At 38.8% G+C, this 24,976-nt stretch overlaps 2 protein-coding genes across 14 annotated transcripts in view; both read right to left on the bottom strand.

Annotated features, from left to right (window-relative positions):
* ABCA4 (ATP binding cassette subfamily A member 4) overlaps nt 1-9,740 on the bottom strand; it is a 78,044-nt gene extending 68,304 nt beyond the window's left edge. For 4 of the 8 annotated variants that reach the window (XM_032117981.1, XM_032117987.1, XM_032117986.1 and 1 more), the window contains exons 1-3: nt 9,029-9,740; nt 4,397-4,553; nt 1,209-1,301 (exon numbers count right to left, since the gene is read on the bottom strand). In XM_032117981.1, coding sequence (XP_031973872.1) covers nt 1,209-1,274 — 66 coding nt within the window. In that variant the 5' untranslated portion in view covers nt 1,275-1,301; nt 4,397-4,553; nt 9,029-9,740. Of the gene's footprint in view, nt 1-1,208; nt 1,302-4,396; nt 4,554-7,488; nt 7,571-9,028 lie in introns of those variants that run through there. The other 4 variants (XM_032117989.1, XM_032117983.1, XM_032117984.1 and 1 more) reach the window with 4 other exon arrangements.
* Nucleotides 9,741-11,284: 1,544 nt separating this feature from the next.
* The window catches only part of ARHGAP29 (Rho GTPase activating protein 29), a 51,731-nt gene continuing 38,039 nt past the window's right edge, over nt 11,285-24,976 (bottom strand). For 2 of the 6 annotated variants that reach the window (XM_032117714.1, XM_032117719.1), the window contains 15 exons: nt 24,586-24,696; nt 24,396-24,476; nt 23,917-24,105; nt 23,539-23,676; nt 22,058-22,248; nt 20,078-20,244; nt 19,403-19,531; nt 19,132-19,230; nt 17,455-17,618; nt 17,017-17,205; nt 16,737-16,874; nt 15,503-15,735; nt 14,430-14,736; nt 14,153-14,261; nt 11,285-13,209 (listed from right to left, as the gene is read on the bottom strand). In XM_032117714.1, the coding sequence (XP_031973605.1) occupies nt 12,311-13,209; nt 14,153-14,261; nt 14,430-14,736; nt 15,503-15,735; nt 16,737-16,874; nt 17,017-17,205; nt 17,455-17,618; nt 19,132-19,230; nt 19,403-19,531; nt 20,078-20,244; nt 22,058-22,248; nt 23,539-23,676; nt 23,917-24,105; nt 24,396-24,476; nt 24,586-24,696 (3,144 nt within the window). In that variant the 3' untranslated portion in view covers nt 11,285-12,310. The remainder of the gene's footprint in view (nt 13,210-14,152; nt 14,262-14,429; nt 14,737-15,502; nt 15,736-16,736; nt 16,875-17,016; nt 17,206-17,454; nt 17,619-19,131; nt 19,231-19,402; nt 19,532-20,077; nt 20,245-22,057; nt 22,249-23,538; nt 23,677-23,916; nt 24,106-24,395; nt 24,477-24,585; nt 24,697-24,976) is intronic. The other 4 variants (XM_032117717.1, XM_032117716.1, XM_032117718.1 and 1 more) reach the window with 4 other exon arrangements.

Raw genomic sequence — 24,976 nt, 5'->3', positions numbered from 1 at the left:
AAACCAGTGGCTTCCACTTCTCTTAGTACATACATTTGAAGACCAGAAAGACATGGATTTTCTGTTTGGCATTGTTTTTTCTGAACTTGAGAACCAAACTACCACAGCTCCCTGACAACAAGTAACTGAAGTCCAGCTTCAAAAAGGTGTCCTTAACTCAAGTATGACTTGGCAACCTTCATGTTGCAATAAATCATGAGCTGCAATGTTATATGCATCAGCTCTTGATGACAACGTACGCTGTGGGAGAAAGTCTGCTAGGAAGCTATGAAGGAAAGAACATTCAAATTGCCTATGAAGAAAATGACACAATCCTTTGATCCTGGAAATTCCAGCATGTGAGCCATTCCTATTGACTAAAATCAGGTCAGCATAGAGTAAATATTTCAGCTCATCCCGTGGTTCATTTTGTTATTAAACTGTTATTATGGCAAAATTGTTTGCATGATGGTTATAGTCTCACAGATGCCTTAATAAACTTTAAAAATGATTTTTCATTTGAAACAGTCTGTATCTATAGGACCTCAGAGAAAAAGCATGGAAACCAGGTAAAGGGACTTCTTTTGCTGGGCAGAAGTAGTTGAAGTACATCAGATAACTAAGACCCTAGTCTGAAGTTTTATTTCGCTCTAAGAAAACTTAGCTAAAAGAGAAAATAAAAAGAGCAATGAAAATAAGGTGAATTAAGGTGAAAAGTAATAGGTAAGTTTGATGTAAGACAAAATATCATAAAATCTAAGAGGATTTGAAAGTACTTTAAATACTTCTGACTTTTGCTTTACTTATGTCATTCAGCCATACTAAAAAAGACAAAATCTGTGAGAACTGTAAGGTCCTAACTAGAATCATGTCTAAGAGCAGCTGAGTATGAAGAGCTAATCTAAAATTAGGACTCAAAACTCTGTGAGCTGAATGGTGCTCATGATGTTTTCTAACAACAGATCTTTTTATGTGAAAATATATAAATATTACTACCCACAACTCTTCTGGTACACAATATTATTCGTCAAAGAAGATCCCAACACAAGTATTCTATGTTTGGTCTGTAAAGAGCAGCTCTGCAAACCAGACAAGTTGCCCATAAAAAGGCCCAGACAAAGATCATGTGTGATTCTTTGGGGGACTTGAGACATGCTGATGAATGTACCAGTCACTTAATCCAGCGGAGTGCATGGTTCAAACCTGAAATCCAAAGACTAGTGCTTTACCTTTTGTCTTTTCCGAAGGATCCAGTTCTTCCAAAGCAGAAGTCTGACTTGCCTAAAGAAGCTCATTCTTCTGCATCGACACGTCTGGTTAACCTGTGGCAAAGGATGCATTACCATTTCTCAGCTGACAGCAGAAACAGAATTTAGAGCAAAATAACAACTTTCTGTTCTTATTTTAAGATTATGTTATCACAGAGATCAGTTCCTTTCATTGTCCGCACCATTTAATTTTGCACTTGATACACTATCATGCATGAAAAATCGTGAGTTTCCTTTGTTTGGAGGCTACTTCCTGTGACACATTTATCAGCACCAAAAAGCAGTAGAGAGGAAAAACATCTCTTTCAAATAAAAAAAAGTCACTAACATTGAATCTGGATATTAACTTGGACTTGCATGTAATCAAGGCAGTTAACTCTTGTATCATTTATCACAGTACTGTGTTTTCAAAATATTTTTTTCCAAAAAAAGATGGATTTACTACTAGACATTAGTTTATATAAAACTGTTCAGTTATTATGATACAATTAGGTTTACCATTCAGACATGATAAAATATATTGATTAATAGAGTCTGATATGGATTTTATAAAAACAAATCCATTCTGTTGCCATTTCCTTAAAAAATACAGGATCTCCTATTTTTATGTTTTTAAATTCAGCAACTCCCATTACATTTTAGTAGAGATACCACTGAATTTAAACAACTGTATGCTCTGTTTTTCAGGTTCATGACTCATTATAATCACCAGGAATTTTTACCTTCAAAAGGAAAAAGGAAACTTGACATATAAATCCAAATATCAGATACACTGGCCTGTTAAAAAATAAACAAATTATTGAAATTCGCTACCTGTGTCAACTTCCTACTTTATTGCTGCTTTATGGGATTTAAATGATTGAAGAGCAGTTTCTTTATGAATGATTAGTAACTGGGAGAGCGTTCAAAAGGCAATGGAAGTCAGATATTGGAAAGCACACTCTGATTATCAGAATGGTGAAGTAATAGAACTGATTTTATGGGAAGACTGGGGGGGCCTCCACTGCAGATTACTCAAACCTCTACAAAAAATTACACAGGTAAAACCACTCATAGATTAGATAATTTTTTAAAGTCTCATTTGTCACTATTCTTCTAGAATTTTATTTCTGGAAATGATATTAATTGAAGAAGATTTTGTTCAATTTTAAGAGACAAGGTTTGGAAAATATGTCAGGATCTTTTGGCCTAATGTGTTAACAAATCAGTAGTGAAAAACACTAGATAAGGGATTTGATTGTTTCAGAAAATCATCTCAGGTCCACATTTTATGAACTGAAAAGGAATTTCAACCTCAAGGGAAGAGGTGGCCAGCACTAGGGAAGGGCTGGCATCAGCCATGACTAACCCTGGTAGAAAAGCCTCCTAAAGAACATGCAACCTCTTCTGATATACCAGGCTTGAAAGTGATTGAAGCAGGATATTTAAGGCCAAACAGTAAGAATTGGCTGTGCTGCTTACTGGGGATCAAATAACAAAGGAACAGTTCTGCATAAAGAATATTCATGCAAAACTAAACTTGGAGCATTTTCCATATTTTGCAGATCAACAGTTTCATGCTATTTTCAGTATCCCTCCATCAACTCTGCTTAAGTTACAGAGTGAGAAATGAGACTAGCTCTAAAAAGCTACTGCTGTTGTGAGGAGCAAATGGACTAACACCTGATGGTTTGAACACACACTTCTGGGGTGTGACAACCTCCCACTTTGGGTTGCCAACAATAGGCAGTCAGACAGCTTTCTGACACTACTGTGTAGCCCAGGGCTCTTGGACCCGTTGCTACTCTGAAAAATGAATCCTACAGCTGAACAAATGAGGAAGAGATAGTTTTGCACTGCAGCTCCTCTTGCCTTCCCCTAAACCCCAGACGGATGCTGCAATCTTTCTGCTACAGCTGTAAAAGGAAATCCAAGCCTTCATGTCAAGGCCATAAAATCTATAGTCTGTCAATGGCCTGGCCCCTCCTCTTCCTCCTGCTGGTGCTTTACTGAGCCACCCACCATTGACAGTTTCTGTCTCAATGAGAGATCCCACAGTACTACAGAGAGTCATAGCTTATGTTTCTAAGTATCCTGCTATGTATGACCTGCACCACTCTTGAATCAGTAGTAGCTGTACTACTAGTAGAAAAATTGTTGTGCAAGGCCATAAATGAGATGATGACTACCACATAAAATGGCTGCTACCATTTGCTTTGAAATATATAAGTATCTCTGAGACTAAAAATGTAAGTAGTAAAGAATCCAAGCCCAATAAACCTTGGTAGGAAAAAAAGGACAGTAAGTCAGGTTATACAGATTGTGCTTGCTATGTAATCTTTAAGATTTCTTTACATTGGACCCTGCTAGTTATATTTGTTGATAGTGACAGGGAGACATTGCTTATAAGGGAAGTAACTCAATGACAGACAACCTAATTAATATGCATAAAGGGGCAAAAAAATTCTCTCCAAGAAAGTGACTACTAATTGATTACCAAGGTTAACACTGTGCTACATGAGTCAGAATTTAAAAGTACTTAAAATAACTATTTAAGGTATGGCATTAATACATGAAGTACAATCAACATACAAAACTTTCTTAAAGTTTCTACATTGCTTACCAGACACACTTCAGGACCCCTTCTAATTTTAGGATGAACAAGGATACACTTGTATCTCCCCAGAGTGGTTTGTTTATAAAACCTTCACTAGGAGCTCAAGGGAAAGAACCTTGCTTTCCCAAATGCAGCAGCTTCAGGGATGTGAGTTAACCTTATACTGCTTTGAAATCTAAATTAGACAGGTGAATATGAGACAAAACTGTAGGAAAAGAACAACTTAAATAATGCAGTCAGAAGACACTGGACAGATAAACCTCAGAATCTGTAGCAGCACAGAATAAATAAAAAATAATTAATTTTCAGTCCTGAAATAAGAACAACTTAAATAATGCAGTCAGAAGACACTGGACAGATAAACCTCAGAATCTGTAGCAGCACAGAATAAATAAAAAATAATTAATTTTCAGTCCTGAAATATCCTTTCCTATCTGGGCATTACTCAGACAAACTAACAGATTTGTGTGGTTAAGATTCAAGCTCTACTACTTTAAGTATAGCAAAACACTATAACAAAAAAGAAGAGTAGAACCAAGATAAAGAGTAGTACCTAGTAATAATGTATGGAGAACTCCAGTTGGACTGAGGAGGTACATGAAGTTCTGGAGTGATTAGTCATGGTGGAGATCTATCTTCACTCTTTAGAGGCAGCGCCCTGCTCATGAAATCAGTGGTGGCTTGGGACTGCTGCAGAGTGAGCACAGGCACTGAAAGAAATTAAAATTCCAAAAAAGAAGTTTCTTTACATAGATAACAACACTCCCCTAAAATCAGAAAAAGACCCCTACACTTAGGAACTGAGTGAACACTGAATTCCCTATAGATTTTCATCTGTAAAGGGCATCTGAAACAGCAATGCAGCAAAACCTCCCACCAGTGCTCATGCTGGGCAATGACTCTGTATAAGCACTATCACAACTTCCCTGTGATTGCTCTTCCAAGTAGAAGCTGAACAACAATCTAGGCTTCAGTATTTTAAAAAGTTTTTAAAGGATGTGGCAGTTTCTTTCCCCTTCACAGGGCTTTGGGGACACCTTTGAGACTCCTGCACAAAACTGCTTCACTGAATTTAACACTCTCTAGATTTCCCCCAGAGCCCACTGCAGCTCTGGCAGCAGAGCACTGCACCCTGTACACTGCTTCTTTCCCAGCATCACTGCAGGGCCTTTGAGTCCCTGCACACAGGTGCCACCTAAACCACCCACTTTAACCTGGCTTCTGGCACAAAGGATAACAAAGCACAGGATCACACCATCCCTAGGTGCTGAAAGGTGAGCCAGCAGGGAAGACCACCAGCCTTGGCTGAATAGGGCACTTTCACTAGAAGTCAGGGAAAAATAGAGAGTTTATGACCTTTGGAAGAAGGGGCAGCCAACTCAGGAAGAGTACAAGGACATTGTTAGGTCATGTAGAGAGAAAATTAGAATGGTGAAAGCTCAGCTAGAACTCAAACAGGCCACTGCTGTGAAAAATAATAAAAAAGTGTTTTTATGAATGCTTTAACAACAAAAAGAGGGCCAAGGAAAATCTCCATCCTTTATTGCATACAAAGGGAAGCCAAGGATGTAGAAAAGGATGAAGAAAAGGCCGTGGTACTTAATGCCTTCCTCGCCTCAGTCTTCAGCATGAAGATAAGTTATTCTCAGAGCAACCAGTCCCTTGAGCTGGTAGACAGGGATGGGGAGCAGAACCCCTCCACCCGCCCACAATCCATTAGGAGGTAGGTAGTGACCTGCTGCACCACTTAGACACTCACAAGTCTATGAAGCAGAATGGGATCCACCCAGGAATACTGAAGGAACTGGCAAAAGAGCTCACCAAGCCTCTCTATCATTTATCATCTGGTAAACCAGGGAGGTCCCAGATGACTGGAGATTGGCCAGTGTGACAACCACTTGCCAAATGGTCATAACAATCCCAGGAAGTGCTACAGGTTGGGGGAAGAGTGTCTAGAAAGCTGCCCAGTGGGAAAAAAGCCTGGGGGTGCTGGTAAACAGCAGCTGAACATGAGCCAACATCTGCCCAGGTGGCCAAGAAGGCCAACGGCATCCTGGCCTGTATCAGCAATATTGTGGCCAGCAGGACCAGGGCAGGAATTGTTTCCCTGTACTGGGCACTGGTGAGGCCACACCTCGAGTGCTGTGTCCAGTTCTGGGCCCATCACCTCGAGGAAGACATTGAGGGGCTGGGGCGAGTCCGGAAAAGGGCAGCGGAGCTGGGGAAGGGTCTGGAGAGTGAGTCCTGTGAGGAGCGGCTGAGGGAGCCGGGGTTTAGTCTGGAAAAGAGGAGGCTCAGGGGAGAATTTACCATTCTCTACAACTGCCTGAAAGGAGGGCACAGCAAGATGGGGGTTGGCCTTTTCTCCCGGGCAAACAGTGACAGGACAAGAGGGCATGGCCTCAAGCTGTGCCAGGGAAGGTTCAGGTTGGTCATCAAGAAGAATTTTTTCACTGAAAGGGTTGTCAAGCATTGGAACAGGCTGCTCAGGAAGGTGGTGCAGTCACTATCCCTGGATAATATATATAAATGACTGGATACGGCACTTAGTGCTGTGGCTTAGTTGATGTGGTGGTTTTGGTCAAAGGTTGAACTTAATCTTGGAGGTCCTTTCTGACCTTAATGATTCTATTCTATGATTCTATGGCAACCTCCTCTTTTACAAGTCACTTTGATCTAATTTCTCTTGAGCTTATGTTCATATCGCAGGTGAGACCCGGCCTGCTTCAATCTAGACAGAGAAACAGACCTTTATAAAGGCACAGATAGAAGCTAACTCTGACTAATGGCAGTGCAAAGCAGAGAAACTAGCACTGCTGCTGCTGCTGAGCTACAGACTGTGTTTAAGCCCTACCACTATGTGTGAGGCAAACAGATAATTTAATAGTTTTATTCAGCAAACAAGCATTTTAACTCTAAAATCCTAAGGCAAGTTATTTTAAGAAAATGGATCTCTTTTTGCTGTCCACATGTTGGCAGAAACAGCTCTAACAGATTAAACTAATCTCCTAATTAGATTTTTTACAGTGCAATTGGATGATGGTAGGGTATATTTTGCTTTCTATGGTCAACTACATCTGCTGCTCCTGTGACCCATTTTTGCTTTTTAGCTTTACAAAGGGATCTTCAGAAGTAAACAGAGAAAGCTTTTGCAGGGCCTGTCATTTTACATGGGAGGGGAAAATACAGTTCAGCTTATGGAGCACACTGCACAATTTCACCATAGCTCTATCCACAGTTTTATGTATCAGAACATAAAGAAAGCAGTAAGTGGAAATAGATATTTGGTGATAGTTCTTGCATTATGCCTACAGTAGGTATCTGATAATATAAAAGTTCCCTATGACATGCTTCATGAGTACCTACATGCAATACATGGGGTCACATGGCATGTGTGTTGTGTTCTCCCCTTACATCACACACATATGCCATAACAGCTGTTTTAAATATCAGAATTTTTTTTCTTTTTTCCAGGCTTATTCCTGACTTTTGACTAAAATATCAAGTCTGATTAAATGCTATTTTCCCAGCAAATTATAAAAACATCCCCAGTAATCTCTTCAGTACCACAAGCAAATATTTCTCTAAAATAAGGAGAATTTTAAAATTACCTGAAAAGATAGATTTGAAAATATGCACACTTACGTGTTTTGGGTGTGCTCATGGGCCAGCACTTCTAATGTCCAACAACGCTTTACAGCACCCAAACCATTTCGTAACCTGTCAGACATTCTTACACATGTGGAAGAGCACGTCCCTCAACACAGGCTCACTAGAAAGCTAATACAATTAATGCTAACAGGATTGTGCCTAGACTGACTGTAGGAGAGGATTCATATAAATGTATCTTCTATCCATAAACAGGTATATCTATGTGTGTGTAAAGAAAACTACACAAACACAGGTTGGGGCTTTCTAAGTTAAGTTTTGCACCCAGCTATCTCAAACCACTGGGGAAAACCCAAGCTGAAGCTTTTTAGGTGTTTCCTATGTATTTCAGAGGCTTCCCTCTGAAATAAGCAAGGAGTAACCTGAAGGACAAGAATTGGAAGTTCTGTCAAAAAATCAGGATCAAATGAGAAAAAAATCCGAGAGACTAAAATAAGGCCCCATGAAACTTCTGCTTGAAAGGTGTATTTCTATGAATCAAAGACAATCGCAATCAGACTGTTCCATGTCAAGCACAGAGAAATGTGGAATCTTAAACAGATCCCAAACTTGTGCAAAGCCAGCAGTGGGCTAATCGCCCCAATCTGTGAATAAACAAGCACAAAGCAGTAGAAGCACTCAAGGCATGTCTTCTACTTCAGGTGTAATTCAGTTTACTTCATATAGATACTGTTCTGGCATCCAGCTGCATAAGGGTTGAGGAGTGAGGATTTTTCTAGCATTCACCTTCCTCCCTTCCTCAAACATTTGACATTTTGGAAGATATAGAATATATTTTTCTTCTACCTGTAAGTGAAACACTTTCCAAGGATCCCTTGGATCTCTGAATTAGAAAAAGAATTCCCCTCTCTCTATGAATATAAATGGGCATGCAGATAGAACATTTTACTCAGAAAAGCTTGTCTCCAAAGAATCTTCCTGTAAGACTTAATTCCATGAATATTCTAAATAACACCGTTTGTAATATCAGACATTCCCTGTCCCTCCCCCCTCACACTTTGCTAACTGAAAGTTGAAACATCAGGTTTGTTCCATTTTCCCAACATATTATGTATACATTGACAGGTAGGATGGCCCAATAAGAGCAGCTTTATAGTGAAACAGTGGGTGCTGAGGACCCTAGACCCATGCACTACTTGCCTAAGGGTTGCTTCAGATGAGCTCCAGGCACAGACTGGACGTGCATTAGCAGCTGCAGCTCATCAGGTATGGTGCTGAGGCATACGTTCCACTTTAGTTTCACCCAAACAGAACTGAGTTTATGTGCTCTGAGATCACTCAGTACGGTGAGCCACAGTGGTATGTAGCGAAGTCACTCAAAAAGTACAAACGTGCTCTAAGTTACCAACGTTACCACTCGTGCGCTGCCTTCGCAGAGCGTTTCATGCCAGCTTCCAGATTAGCTCCATTAGGCCTCTGCTACACGGAAGCTAAAGAGTTCATGGATTTGCAAGCAAAACAGAGACTTCTTACACAGAAGCAACAAAAACCTTGAAAACTTATCACAAAAGCTTACCTCATGTGTGAGCAGTGCTGAAAGAGAACGTTTTCTGAAGGAATGTTCAGCTTGGCAGCAAAGAAACACATATCTTAGATGCAGTTACCACATGCAGAATAACACTGCTCAGTTGTAAGGAGATTGTTTTAATCCCCTGCTTGTTACAGAACAGCTCAATCTGTGAGTTTAAGGACTCATGAATAAAAATCCTCCCAAATATCCAATATGACCAACACAAGCACAATCAAGTCTCTACTAGGACGCTGATATTTCTGAATGTATTTCTTCAGATCTGAACAAACGCCGTATTTGAAAAGATGGTTTCAGAAGGGTAGTTCCGGTAGCATTAGGGGCCCTACTAAACAAACAGCTGTCATGACTAATTAGGTCAGCTACTCACAGAAGTCGGTACTCTGCCAAAGCTTTAAGAGGGATGAGGCAGTGCATTACGACTACAGAAAATGCAATTACCAAACAAATCTGACAGCAAAAGGTTTCCTCGCCAGAGTTCAAGCTGCAGGGTTCTGGCACTTCGCATGACCCACAGCCTGTCACCTGGGGCAGGTGGGTAGGATTGCTGCAGTTCCGTCGGAGTGAAGTCATTTCATAGCAAGACCGAGGGAAACCTGCATCTGAACCGGAAGAAACAACAGGAGCCGTTCGAAATTTCTCCATTTCCAAAGGAAACCAAACTCTTTTCCACCAGGCGTAAGGCTCCGCTGCGGTGGCCGGCCCCTCACGCCCCCTCGGGCGGCCGCCCCCCGCTCCCTCACAGGCGGGCGGGCCCTCACCGTACGGGCCCTCACACAACACGGCCACGCCGTCTCCGTGCAAACGTTTACGAAAATTGACAAATTCAGAAGTCACAGAGTGGCCTTCGAGCCACCGCCTCGCAGCCTCCCCCCAGGCCCCGCTGTCCCCGGGCTACCGGCAAGGCTCGGGAAGAACTCCCGGGCCCAGCCCACAGCCCCTCCTGCGCTACCGCCACGCTGGGCAGCGGGGTCGTAACTCTTACCTAGGCTTCAGAGGTTTCCATTTCCAAAGGTGCGCTCTTGCTAATTCGCTTGTATTACACAAAAACAGGCGAAGCCATTATAAAGCTGGGACACGTAAGTCATCATTTGAAATTAATATTTTCTCCGAAATAACGGGGGTTTGTAAGACACCTACGCATCCCCACCTACAGGCACCAGGCTCTGCTGCCCCCGGCTCCCGGCCCAGCCCGCTGGCACCTGCGGCGCTGTGGGAAACACCTTCAAAAGAGCAGAAACCTTTCGTACTAGCAAAATCTGGAAGCAGATGTCACATAAAAAGGAATATGGCAACCAATAATAACTGGTATTACGACTTGATTATCAAGAAACGTTTCTGTTTCTCACTGTATGTTGTATTCACTGTTGTAATTCTCTATCTCGGGAGCCTGCTCTGGGGAGTACTAGAGACCCTCCATCACACTAGGTGAACAGCTTTATTGAATTAAGAACTTATTAAATAAAGAACTTCAATTAAGTTCTTATGCCATTACCATATACAATGCTAGACATGCTAAAACACAAATATAGTGAGACAATAAATTTAATGAAAATTCACAAATTATTTTGCTATCTTGTGGTCCTAATCAATAGTGATCCTTTCACACCTGTGCTATGAAGTTATGCTACACTGTCTTTAATGATTCATTAACCAGCTGTGTGGGGTATATGTAGTTCACTCCTCCATTGTCAAAGTAGAACAAATTCCCATCTATGTCAAGAAACCTTTCCACATATTTTGTTATGCAACTCCCAACACCAGTCTGGACAGACAACAGCATCTGGGACCTTCAGCTTTTCTGTAAAAAGAGGCAGATCCCCAAAGAAATGACCCCAAGCATGGCCAGAACCATCCAGTAATAGGATGGCCTTTGCCAAGAATGCAAGCCCTGCTTCTGTGGAAATGTGACAAGGAATCAAAGTTCAGCATTGTGAGTTCTGGAAATAAAAGATTATGTCCACCAAACAGAGCGTGGGATTTCATCTGTAGTGTTTTGGGAAGATTGGCAAACGTAATGGAGTATTAAAGTCCAGTGTATTTAATGTTGCAAAAACAGAAAAGTGATTCTTTGTCTCTGCTGTCCTTTGAGAGCCATCTCGATGCTTACATCACTAGAAAGTACCATGCCAAAACAACTGTATTCTACAGTATGCAAGAAATGGTCATGCTAATTGTAATCCTATTAAGAAAAGCGTGCCACCCCCTAGCCCCAGAAGACAGATGCAGGAAAGTACTACACTATTGCAAAGGCCAAACATCTGTATTTTAATAAGTTAGAAGAAATCCAGATGATAGAAGCCATAGAGTCACTGAAATGTTAACACGTTAATATATTTTAAAGCAAATATAATACAGTGTACACATAAAAACCATTTAATACAAAGTGAAAACCATTAGATGCACCTACTAATGCTGATTTTTGGTTATTTTTAGCTGTTTCACTGAAACTTGGAAACAAAGCTCTTCATTTCAGCTACACCAGGTTAAGTGGTGAAACTGATCTATAGCAAGCAAATCACTGCCTCTTCGTTCACCTGGGAAAGACAGCACCACAGCAACTGAATGTCTCCAGAAGGGCACCCAAATGAAACAGGCTATGCACATTTGCCCCACTCACTAAGCTACTCAAGAAACCAGATGTGAATTGATTGCTGCCTCTGAATAGTAAAGCTCAGTAAGTGCATCCTTGCTGTACAAAAAAAAAAAAAATTAAAGTGACAACATAGAAAACTGGCAACAGATAACCATGTCTGCTTAAAATATACACATATGATACATAATTATGGCCATGCTGGCCAGTATGTAAGCCTGTTCAAGAGCAAAGCTTTAATTGCACAGATTAGAAAAATTAACAAATGCTTTTACAGAGCAAAGCACAAGCTTTGGTTTATGCTTAGACAGTGAACATTAAACCTTCCATTTTTATTATAACATCTATTAAGAAAAATAGCTATTTCTCTATGAATAAGCACTCCATTCCACACAATGAAATGAAGCTCAGTGTCTTATTCAATTAATCCATTAACTGTGTCTAGACTGGGAATGTATTACATCTTTATTGAAAGCTACTGAACTACAAAAAGTTTGACTTATTTAATTCACAGTTCCCCAGGTCTCCCCCCATTTTTAAAATGCTGCATATATAAAAATAACTTCAATATGGCACAAAAGTGGGATTCTCAAGGGAAGGCAAAGGATAAAGGGGGAAAGGGAAGTCTCCACTGGCAACATCGACAAATTGCATATAGTCCAAGAGGAATTTGCATCCTATACAAAATGAGCTTCCCTGTGTTCCAGTTCTTGGATCCTTTTTGGTCTCAGTCTGTGGTAAGCAGGCTTCAGATCTGTGGGGTGAATATCCTCTGAGTTAGATTTCTGTTCGTTTGTGTTTTGTTCAGGATCACCTGATGGAAGTGCAGAGCTCCTAGCCAGTTTCACAGTATCATCCTGATGGAGCACAGAGCCAACACTGGTTGGTGCACAAGCTTTAGCAGAAGAATCATCTCCATTTTCTTTTGATTTGTTAGAAGGTGGTTTATAAAATGTCCCTGGGGGTGGTTGCAATGTTCTTGGTGCCCTAAAGGCAGCAAGAGGATTAACATCAGGACCATTCTCTTCTGCTGCTGTCCTTCCTGACCCGACAACAGAATATGGCTTATTAGGAAGAATAGCATTAGCTGAATTGTTACCAAGGCTGCAAGATGATGATAAAGCACCTGCAGTTCCACTCTCAAGTGCTCGGATCTCTCGGGGCACATTAGTCATGATCATTGCTGTCCTTGCTGTGATATCATACTGTTTGTACTGCTTGTCCCAAGTTTTTCGCAGCATCTGGGTGTCGTAACAAGGAAGTCTGCAGCAGGTATCAGCAGCAGGGAGTGCCTTCACCTCTGAGACTTCTTCAATAGTAGGGCTTCTGCCCAGCTTCTCTGCACTTACTGCTCCTGCATTTCGTGAATTTCTTTCATTCAAAACACATGGAGGAAGTATTCGGTCTACAGGCAGGCTCACGGGGCGAGATGCTGGTTTTGTCCTTGGAGCCCGCAATGGAACTTTGGCAATCTGACGGTTAGGTTTGACAGGAAGTAAGTTCATTTTACAGGCATCTTCACCTAAAGAAATGAATGGATCACTGTCTTTCTCTGAAGCTGGACTCACAGCATCACCTGGAAACACACAAATAGACGTGACTGGATCTTTGCACCAAGTATAAACACAAGTCAGCAAGACCTCAGCGACCCCTTGGAAGTTAGTATTTTAACGGGGTAACAGTTTTTAGGGATAGCTTGTATACATACTAGGAATATTCTACTCTAACCAAATGTTAGCATTTCAATAGCAATAAAACACATACTCTAGAGCTGTAACAAAAGAAAAAACAGACACACTTCACTTTTTGGCTGTTGCTTTGCCATCCCTGAATTTTTTCAGTTTTAGTGTGTTTCAGGATGTTGATGTGCGGGACATGACTAAACTGGTAACATCAGAAGGAAATCAGTACAAATTAAAAGGGATTATGTATAGTTACTCCTAAATGAAGTACATGAAATCATACCTAGATTAAAATCAACCCCCATAGTAGCATAGGCAGATAAACAGAAAAAGATTTAGAGTTAGAATTAGGTTAGTAAACCTGGGGGTTTTTGAGCAGAAATATTGATAACCAAAATGCTCTGATGATTCCGTCACACAATTACTCTTTCCAAAGCCTTCTGGTTTAGTTCCAGTGAGTGGCAATCATTTTTGGAGGAAGACAGTGGTCAAAATACATAAATTGCTGGGTATTAGTTTACAAGACTTCAGAAATCCACAGTCACAGCATAATTATGGCTTTGTTTTGTTTGCTTTTTTTTTAAAAAAAGGAGAAACCAAACCACTGTTATATTCTCTTACCAAATACTTTAAGCTCCGATTCCATAAACAGATGTTTCGTAAAAACCTTTAAAAAGATCCAATACTCATTTGTTCTTACAAAAATAAACAGTATCTCAAGCAGTGATGAACAGTTTTATCACTTGCTTCTGTCTATACTGCAGAGCAACGTGCACCATAATCTAATGCATCCAGGGCTCCTTACCCACCCACAGACAGAGTTAACAGCACACTAACCAGTTACAGATGTATCTGCTTCCTCTTTTGTATTCTTGCTATTCTTCAATTCCAAAAAGAGTGCAGCTGTTTCAGAAGCTCTTTCACTTGGAGCTATTTGAATACCCTGCTAAGAAAAGTCAAAGCAGAAGTAAATGAGAACTCAAGAGAAAAGGCACTACTCCTTATCAAAAAAACCCACGAAGATTTATTAGAAATGTGCTCTGGAATGCTGCAGCACTTAACACAGAAATTAAGATGGCACAGGTAACATTGTGGCAGCACAAGAGTTACTCACTTCCTTTACAGCAACAAACGATTTCCTCTGCTGCTGTGACTCCTTCTCATCTGCTGAAAAAGCAACTCTGACAGTAACAGCTGTTTCTTCAGAATGAGAAGTGCTCAGAAGTGGTTTCAATGAAACGTCAAATATCTTTTCATAGTACGTTATGAGCAGCTCCACTACCCGGGCCTGGTAAGGGTAGTCCACAAGTGATGACAAAGAAACTGTAGCATCGGTTTGTCGTGGTCTAATCAGAGTTGGGCCAAATATTATGCCAAGGTTGCTGGCTGACATTTTATTTTCATCAGACTGTTCTGTAACTCTGCATAAAGAGGGGAAAAAAAAAACCAAACCAAAAGAAACCCCCAAGAGTTAGAGGGTTTTATTACTTCAGAAATACTTTTGATATTAAAATATTATGTCTAAAAAGGAAAAGAGACAATAAAAAACTGAAAATGGGTTTGGTGGGCAGGCAGAATCTTCAGTGCAGACCACACTTAACAGTGGCTAGGACTTCCCACACAGGGTGTTTTTATGTCCTATTTGTTGAAGTTATTTGTGGCTATTTGGCATTTCTGGGGTTGGGGAAAAGAATGTCTCTCATTCTAGGTAATAATATAGCTATAGCCCAATATCACCCATTTTTATAGGTAATAGTCAGTTTAGTACATCATCATACAAACCAGCATTTGGAGGACAAGGATGTGAAATGTGACTGAAGAATGGTTATTAAGACACATGATACAAGTTTCAATTTCCTGCTAATAGTCACCAAATCACTGCCCTATCTTTGTTACATCACAATTTAAATCATATTTAGATCCCTGCAAATGACACTAATTACTACTGACCCCAATGCTACCAGAGAATCAAGAATAATGGAGGTCAACACTTTCCTTGCTTTATTTCCCTTTCATATTCTCCTCTCACTTGACAATTCATTACATGGAAAAAACCCCAGCAACAGAATGATGTCTTCAAAGGTATATGTGACTTCTTCCCCTACAGTCATCAAAAAGGTACAAGAGATTCCTAGCATTCAGCAGTTAAGTTTTCAACATCAGTTTGCCTTCAAAGTATTTTATTACCTGTGAAGGTGTCCAATAAGGTACTGTAGAGTGTTATAGTTTGGTACAGGCAGCTGTTTCAGAAGATCTTTAATTTTAATGATGATCCTATTCAATTCAATACAGAGTGACTGTCTTGTCTTTGCTTTGGGGCTAGCTTGTTTAGCATCCAATTCCTCATTAGCATTCTGGCTTTCTTTTGCCAGTCCAATGAACTCATTGTAAAGCCGAAACAAAATCAAGGGCTCTGGAAGCTGAAGAAATATGAACATTTCAGAAATACACTTAAACCTGAATTTTAACTTGCTTCCTTCCTGTGTTTCTTCAACTTTTTCTGGTCTAGCATCTTTTCTTAGATGATGACATTGTTTAATCCTTGTTCATTAGTTCAATCCCCAATTCTTTCAAACCCAATCCCAGCTAACAAAAATACACCTTCCTACATCTTTTTCCAGAAAACTTTTGCTAACCCTTTCCTACAATAGCTTCAGGGCTGAGCATTTATCAAAATTTATTGAAATAAGAAGATTCCAAGAAAAAAAAAGGATTTTTTTCAAAATCACTTAATGGTGATGATCATAGGATTGGAAAACTCATCTCTGACAGCCAGTTTAAGAAGACAGAACCATGCAGCTAAGGATTATTCCTTTCAGGGTTAACAAGTTTTCAGAGTGACTCAATAATTTCACTAGGCAACACCCTAGCTTCATTTTTTCACATACATACTGAAATTGTTTTAGAAAATTCCATCACAAAGCTTTAAAGCTCTATTTTAGAAGAAAAAAAATGGATAATCCCTCCATAATGAACACATCATGACAACTGTGACTGTTTCATGACATTTTTGTTAGCAGATATTAACAGCAATATCTGCATGAACTGCAGATGAATGAGTATCTGCGTCTGTCTGCATGAACAGGCAAGAACATGGGAATCTTAAACTCCACATAAGACAGGCAAATTCATTCTGTTAGAGAAATTTAATTCTACTATGAGTAGGCAAACAAAAGCTTCTTCTGCATATGGTACTAAAAAGAGCCACAATATCCATGTGGAATACATATTGTAATCCCAGTAGTTCTCCCACAGCCCTTGTCACAGGCTCCATGTGCAAAAAAAGAAGCCACTTCAGTTATACAAGGCACTTGCTTAATCTGCTGCTGTAGGACTGCTGAAAAGGGGTGTTTTTTCCATATTGTACTGAAGAAATACACTACAGCACTTTGGTTTTCTATCTGACCTCTCAATTCCATACCTGGCGGAGATACAGCTTGAGAACATTGCTGATATCATGTGCATAGAGTTCCGAGAGCTCGACCAAATCCTTTCCATTTTCAAAAGCTTGACAAAGCTTTTCAACTCTTGATTTGGCTCCATTCACACGATAGATGCCCTAAAATTAAAAGGCCAGCACAACTCTATTTCAATTTGAAAGGAAATTGTAAAACACAGATGATATTGACACCATTAAAATCTTAAGAGAATTTTTTTTAAGATTGTGTCTGAAACTTAAGCCTGAACAAACGTAAACATACCTTGACATTGAGTGCTCTGCATTCAATTTCTGATGTACACTTTTTGATGATGAAAGGAATGCCATCAGGAACATTTTTAGCAGCTTGGGCAAACTCCACTCCAAATAAATGAAGCCTTCCATGAAGTTTTTTGTGCCCACATTGAATAGCTAAAGTCTCTAAACATTTTTTATGGCATGCGAGTGAACACTACAGGGGAAGAAACAAAAAAGCACATGGCTTGATACAATCTGACACCATAAGAAATATCTCTGCTGTTTGTCACCCCATATGTGAGCAAAATGCAAAATTTATTAGTATGGTGTGCCTCTGCTTCAAGTTCATGGTGATTATACTAGCCACAAACTCCAGTTTTTATACAGAAACATAATTCAGGTTTCCAAAACTCCCAACTTCACATAAATCCCAAGCAGCAATTTAAACTAATTTTCAACTTACCTCCTCACATTCAGCTCCATGAAATACCACTAAGCTGTCACATTCTCTGCATTTAGATGGAGCTCTCAGCTTCCGTAGTTTGTGTGTTTGTGCTGCTTTGGACATGTTAGCATTTCTAAAAGGTCCTGGAGAATTCGCAGTGTCAGATGTGAGATCATTTAAACCTGAAGAGAATTTTTCTGTTATAGTCATTTTAGTATCTACTATTGACATGGTAGTTATTCTGATTTTTTAGAATTGTGCTGCAGAACACAAGTCTGTAAGTAATGGCAACTATCAAAGTAATCAAAAACATTTCAATCACAAGGAGGCAAAACTATGTCACAGTTCATGTAAGAGACATTAACTATCAATCTTATGTAAAAGCAGAATCAAACAATCATTTTTGCATTTTTAAGTGTTCCATTTTCTTCTGTATTGTGGCAATGTGGAAATATTAGGACATTTAATTCCAACTGCCCTGCATCTCAGGCAACAATTAATGGAAGTTTAATTTTATACATTTCAAAATCCTGTACTAGAGGATGAAAGATCACTTGTTTTGGCCTGTACTGTGTTTGAAATACTTAAAAGAATATTTTGCAGCAAGGAAGAATTAACATACGCTCGTGGCAGAAGACACATAAAATAAAAATAAATTAAAAAAAAAAAATCACTGATTCTGTTTCCTCTAACAACACTGAAATATTTTGTAGAGGATTCTAAAACTAAAAAGAATAGCAACTGGTCCTTTTTGTGTCCAACTTTTTTCAAGCAATCTACTTAAAATGCTATCAACAACTCTGTGAACCAAACCCCTTTGTTTTACAGATAACTTTAAGTTAGCATGTTCAGTTAATTGTCCAGAAAGCTTCTTAAATGCTCAAGCATTGATTAAACAATACCACTCCAAGTGGAAAGTTCGCATTCATTAACACATTGCCATGCTTTAAATCTAGACCTGAGTTAATACTGTTTACCACAGGTTCATTCCTAGAAGGCAAGGTATACATTTAGGAAATAAGGACTAAGCAAAGACTAAGGGGTTTACTGAGCAAGTGCCACAAATTTTTCAAAATTAGTTTGTAAGTACTGTGGACGTACCATAGAACTATTTCTGATAATCCAGTTATGCAGGTTTCAATGCCCGTGGCAACATTGTCATTATACAGTCAAAATTCATTTGAAAATTAGAAATGGCCTGGTCAAGTCTGGGACAGACATTACTGAATTCTCATCTTAGCTGAAAAGGGTAAAATCTCTGTTATTACCCTAAACATTTGGATCCACTTTTTTCCAATTTGCCACTTATCAACTCTATGTATTTGTGCATTTCACGTCAAAGTTTAGAAGTGACCTTACATAACACAGTGCTATGCAGCTAAATTTAAATGCAAATGTCTGAAGGGAATGGTAAGTGGATCATTTGCTCTACCTCAGGAGGGTGAAGACACTAGAAATGTTCTATGGTTGCCCATATAGTAACCTAAACATATAAAGATAATTCTGCACCACTTCATTAAAATGACTTGAACATTATTCTTCATCTCAACCTCAAGTGGATGCACACTGTATTGAAAAACAATGCTGTTGGCAATCACACCTTGTTAAAGTACTTTTCTTAAGTGCATTAAAAACAAAAGCCACACACTAACAAAAAGGATCTTCTGGGGACTTCAGGTATGGAAACCACATTACCACAGTCTGAAGGAGATGGCGGCTCTCTTTCATCAAGATCATCTGCAGATGACATAGTCCCAGTGGAAGGTGTTCGGGGAAGTCGTCTTTTAAAATCCCCTAGCAGATGAGAAAAATTTTCAGGAAGCTGTAAATATCAGTTCCACCCAACTGTTCATTTTTCATTACATGCTCTGCTCAGTACTTGCTTATTTGACAACGATGTCCTCCCTAATGTAAAACACTGCAGGGAAAAGACTTCAGAGTAGTCAAGCAGTGAGGGTAGGTGTACCTGGGCTTGCAGATGGAGAATCCATGGATCGTGACTCACTGCTTCCCCCTGCACTTTCAGAATCACTGCACATTCCTCCACTCTGGTTTCCAACTGACCACGATCTGAACGGTGGTGGCCCTCGCACTGCTTTTGAAAAGAAAGTCCACTAATTCCAAACATCAAAGACAAAATTTACTTTTTTTTCACTGAAGACTATGATTATATTCAAAATAGGAAAATACTGCAAAAGTTACATGAACATGCAATATAGTGAAAAAAACCCCAGGCATATATACCTGTAAAAGCTTCAGGAGCTAGGAAAATTATTTTCAGAAACTCAACAATTGTGCTTTTGCAGAAGACCTGCAATCAACACGGAATTTACAAACCAATGGATTTTCAATTGCTAAAGCTAATTGAAATAGTTTAGTCCACTGAGCTTGACAGTACTTGCTGTTTGAATTGTATCTCACATTTCTTATCAAAGTATCTAGGTACGCATACAGGCAGTTTTCCATTTCTCCTTATTATGCTCAAGTACATAATGTTTTATAGGCTTTGAACTTGACAATAGATTTTTAACCCTTCAGTGTTACATTTCTGACTGAGACACCAAGCATTTTTTTTTAATTTTCATTTTTTAAAATTTATTTATTTAGAGACTGAGCTCCAAAAGAACTACAGAGGAACTACCTTGAATATCTGTGTTGCTGGAAGATCTCTTCTCTCTAACCTTTTGTGAACGATGATAAACTGGGCTTCCCACATCATCTAACGTCTGAGCAGGAAAATCTCCTGAACACTGAGATAAGTTACCATGGGATGTATGGATGCTGTTTGTTGATTGCTTATTAAAAACCCTTCAGAAAGAAGAAAGTAATTTGAAGAATGAGTAAGACAAAATTTAATGAAAAGTAATGAATTTTTTTAATCCCTGGGCACTAAAAATGCTACATTTAGTTACCATTAATGAACATACATTTTTGACATGTCGTTCTCAAAATTAAATTTAATTCCAAAATTATAAAATAAAAATATAAAAAGAAGGGTGGCCCATTTATTTTCAATTAAATGTGTGAGATTTCCCAGTGTTTTCTCTCCACCCAGGGAGAATCAGCTTTTCCACATCTCTTCATGGTATTATGAACATTATCTAGCAGACTTTGAAAAAACAGCCTATCTGCTCATCTGAAGATAAGATTAATTCAGAAGCCATTGCATTCTATGATGGTGCTTTCCCCCTCCAAAAGATTCTCTGACCAGCCATCAGGACCATCCACCTATAGGCATTAAGGTGTTCACATGCTGTGCTTTTTAAACGTGTTGAAGCTGCCGGAGTGTCAGCCCATTTTGAAAATCCGCTCTCATTATAAGGACAGAATACTGTTAACAGCAATTAATGTAAAATGCTGAAGCACCCTGGGGACAAAATGGCCTGCTGTCCAAGTTTAGCAGTCAGGAAGCTGTTCCTTAATCAGTTCTACCCTATCAATCTTAAGGGAAACAGAGACTGAAAAACATTAAAATTTGCATTAGTTCAAGGAACTGTCCCTTAAATTAATGCAGATTCAAACAATAAAAATGATCAAGTACATGAAGAGTCACAAGGCTGCGACAAAGAAAACAAAAGGTGGGGAGAGAGGAGGAGAAAAAAGCCACTCCTATAAATGTCAAGCAGTAAATAGCTGGGAGAGCACACAAAGTGTTGGAAATTTCATGCTCATCAGTTTCTCAGGGAGCTACATAGTTAAATCCCCCTAAGTCAAAATTTATGAGTATAGCCTAAATCAGTCTTAAAAGGCAGGAAATTTACAGACAAGAATTAAGAATATCAGCTTTAACGTTGAATTTCCTGCCTTTTGTTGGTAGAAGTCTGACTCAAGCATTCGGTTTTTTGTATTTAGTTTCCTTTTGAAAAACAATGACGATGCTTTCCTGTAGAACTGTGAAACACACAGATTGAAATGGATATTTTGGTGCTTTAGTGCCAAGATGACTATTTTACAACAAATTAAAGGTGGAAAAGCATTTGGCATGCTGACACAAGGAGCTGTCTTTGTCTTGAAGTCTTTACTTCCACATTAGCTGGATCTTTCATAGTTTAACAGTAAAAACTTCCATTTCATACAGGTTGGAAAAAAATAATTAAGTTATAACATCTCCCCACAAATGGACTCTGAGCTTTTTTTAGGCACATAGCATGAGATAAAAATCGAGGAACACTTCCTGCCAAAAGGTTGCCAAATGTAAACAGTATGAAAGAAGCTACTATATGTAGCAGCAAGGCCTGTAGAAGAGGAAAACTACCTCTTCAGACTTTCTAACCTGATTATCAAGTACGACTGCCACACAACACTACCAAGTCCAAAATTTACATTTTTAGTATTAACCAGTACATACATTAAAATAGTAACAAGTCAAGTCTTGCACAACAACTGTCAATGTTTTAGCAAGCCTTACTGCATAAAACGACATTCTGCTTTGATGTCAACATTGTATATAATCTACAATCTAAAAGGTGAGACAAAGACAATAGTAAAGCATAGTAAAACACCAGGATTACTTTAGTTCCTCCAAAAACATTGTTTTATTGTTAAACACATTAACATTCTAAGTTATTCTAAGTTGTTCCATTCTAAGCCAAGCAGTTGCCACCTGTACTTTGGCACTTACCCATCAACCTGGGAACTCTGGGTTTCAAAACAACCTGATTCAACAGGAACACCATCCTTTGGCAAACTTTTCACAAACTCTGAATACTGCTGACCAGGGTCATAGAGTTTGGCACTCTCACAGAGGGACTGGCAGTTAACTGGAAGAGATACAACCTGAGCATGCTGCAGCTGGAACAGGTTAACTGTTGCCTGTTGGGAGAGAAAGATTTTCATTATCTGTAGATCATTTACTAAATATTTCACTTATGCTTTGCTCAATCCAAATTAATGCTGTAGCAGGAGATTATTTGAACAATAAGACTAGAAACAGTAATGTGTTAGTTCGTGCAAGTCTGAAAATTGACTGTAAAAACTTCATCTGTAATAGGGATACGAGTATTTCTCTCCTCTCTGGGTTATTGAATCCTCCCAGAGGCAAAGGCAATTCCAATTGCTTCTCACTTTGCGTTGATCAAGATAAACAGCAAGGGCTTTTGCTATCAAAAAGGCTTTTTTCATGTTCTGGAGGGAATATTAGTCATCACTACAACAATGAAGTAGTTGGAATTCCAAACACAGGTGAGCTCCGTATTGTCTTAAGGCATGAAATGGACAAAACTCTGTCCCAACAGACAGATTAACTGAACACTTTCTTCATTAAATTACATAACATTTCTAAATGATTTTATCACATGCCAGAAACCAGAAAAAGGGGACACTGCATAACAGCTTCATCAGCTTTCAGACTGCAAAGCAGTTTGCAATTTAAATATACTTGAACTGACAAGTCTGTCTATGCTTTCTTCTCTTCTTATGGGTTGGTTTTGGGGTTGCTTGTGGAGCAGGGTTAAGTTTGATGTTTTATATTCCTTCCCTGGCCCAGCATTAAATTGTCATTGTCTCATCTAAATAAACCAAAAAACCCAAACAAAAATCCCCGAACATCTCATGGCATAATGCGTTCTTATATTCTTCAAATTTTTTTTTTAAATTGTGCATGTAACATGCAGTTTTGACCATCACTTCCCTATTACACACAATAAATTAGTATATTCAACTAGTCATAATGGATTCTGCAGTAACTGAGACTGCCATCAAGGCTGAAGTGTGTTAATGTCTGTTCTGGGCTTGATCTTTGCTAATGCACTAATTAAAGCAAAGAAAGCTGTACTCTTAAGCAACAGAGGAACACTACTGCCATCAAAATTTTGAGAAGATATTTTATTTTATATCATTTTATATAATTTTATAATTTTTTATTGTGTAGTCAGGGTGCTTGCAAGGCAACAGCTCATGAAACACCCGAAAATGTTCAAGACCCGCCTCCCCATATATTTTTTTTTAACTCCTACCAGAAAGGGAACACAAATAGATTAAAAGTATTCCTCCTTCTTCTGTTGGCTTGACATCTGTCCTTTGAAAGATTTCTATTTAAAATAGGGCTTATGGGGCTCTTAGTTTTAACAATATATAAATATGTATTTTAAAAACCATGCTTACAGCTTTAAGAGTAAGATCACACTGGTAAATAAGCTCCCGAAGCTGTGTTAAAACATCACTTTTAAAGCTTTCCAAATCATTTCTTTTTTCTTCAACCTCTGCCATGCTTGCTTTATAGTGTTCATTGGCTTCTTCAGCCTAAAGAAAAAACACAAGTATAAAGAGTTGATGGACTGCAGGCCTTGATACTAGAAGCAAGAAAAACCACCACTCAATATGTTTGTAGTTGAGATTCCCTTTTACGATTAAAAAACAAAAGAGCACAGAATGATTAAAATTAAAAATGTGAACTGAACTTACTTGAATACCCTCATTGGGAATGCGTGAATAAAACCAGTATAGGCTTAACTTTAAAAGCAAGGAACAAAACCTCTCTACCTTTTGCAGAGCTTCCTCTTCCAGCCTTCGCTTTTTTTCCAGTTGCTTGCTGAAATCTTTCACAAAGCTTCCACTTGAGCCAAGATGTTCTTCCTCAGCACGAGCAGTACAGGATTTTGCCTTTTCATACTCATCTTGACGCTGTGTATACAGCAACTTGGCTTTTCTTAGAGCAGCTTCCAGCTCTTGCTGCAGAAAGCAGCAAAAGAAAAAGCAGAAGAATCAACAGGATTAATTTTTCAGTTATTTAATGTAATGTTTAAAGAGACTTATGCACAGGTCAGTATGCTGCAGAACAAAGTATACAGTCATTGAAAGATAGTATCTTACAAATACCAGATTACCATGAAATGGACAGTTACATCTACTTTCAATAAGCCCCAGAGACAATGTGTCAATATAAGTGTGTAACAGCTTAGTTTGAAAGTTTCACCCTTTTGCAGAATTCTAGACTGAACCATTAGATATGAAAGAATTACCATTTTTTTCTGTTCTCGCTGCCAAAGGTCCTTGATCTCTTTCCTTTGTCTATCCAGCTCATTTTTCCTTCCAAGAAGGGGCTAGATAGGAAATATTAATGGAGTACATTAAAGGCATATAGGCTGGAATTTTGTTCTTTTAAATATTCTATAAAATGATATATACTTATGTCTTTTTTTTTAAGCATACCTGCACAAATTTGTTAGACTGGAGAGCAGCAGCTGTTTGTTGCCAAAGTTGACTGTTCTCAATATCATTTTGAAAAGCATTAATGAATATTGACTGGAATGGCATATAATCCTAAAATTACACAAAACATATTAATGTTCCAGGTAAGACAGAGGGATAATGACATTCTAAATGTCTGTATAACTGAACTATATTTTCAATTAAATTTAGTAAGGTATTTACTAAAATAGGTATGAATGTCAGTTATGAATGTAGAAAATTACTAATTTCTCATCTGCGATTCATTTTACTAGGAAAAAAGTCCGCAAGTCCAAATCACAAAGCATACAAGACATTAGGCAGAAAAAAGAATATTGTGAAAACTGACCTGCATATTCAACAAAAATAGTAT

Source organism: Corvus moneduloides, chromosome 9, assembly GCF_009650955.1.
Source record: "Corvus moneduloides isolate bCorMon1 chromosome 9, bCorMon1.pri, whole genome shotgun sequence".
NCBI lineage: Eukaryota > Metazoa > Chordata > Aves > Passeriformes > Corvidae > Corvus > Corvus moneduloides.
This window is presented reverse-complemented; position numbering and strand designations above follow the sequence as displayed.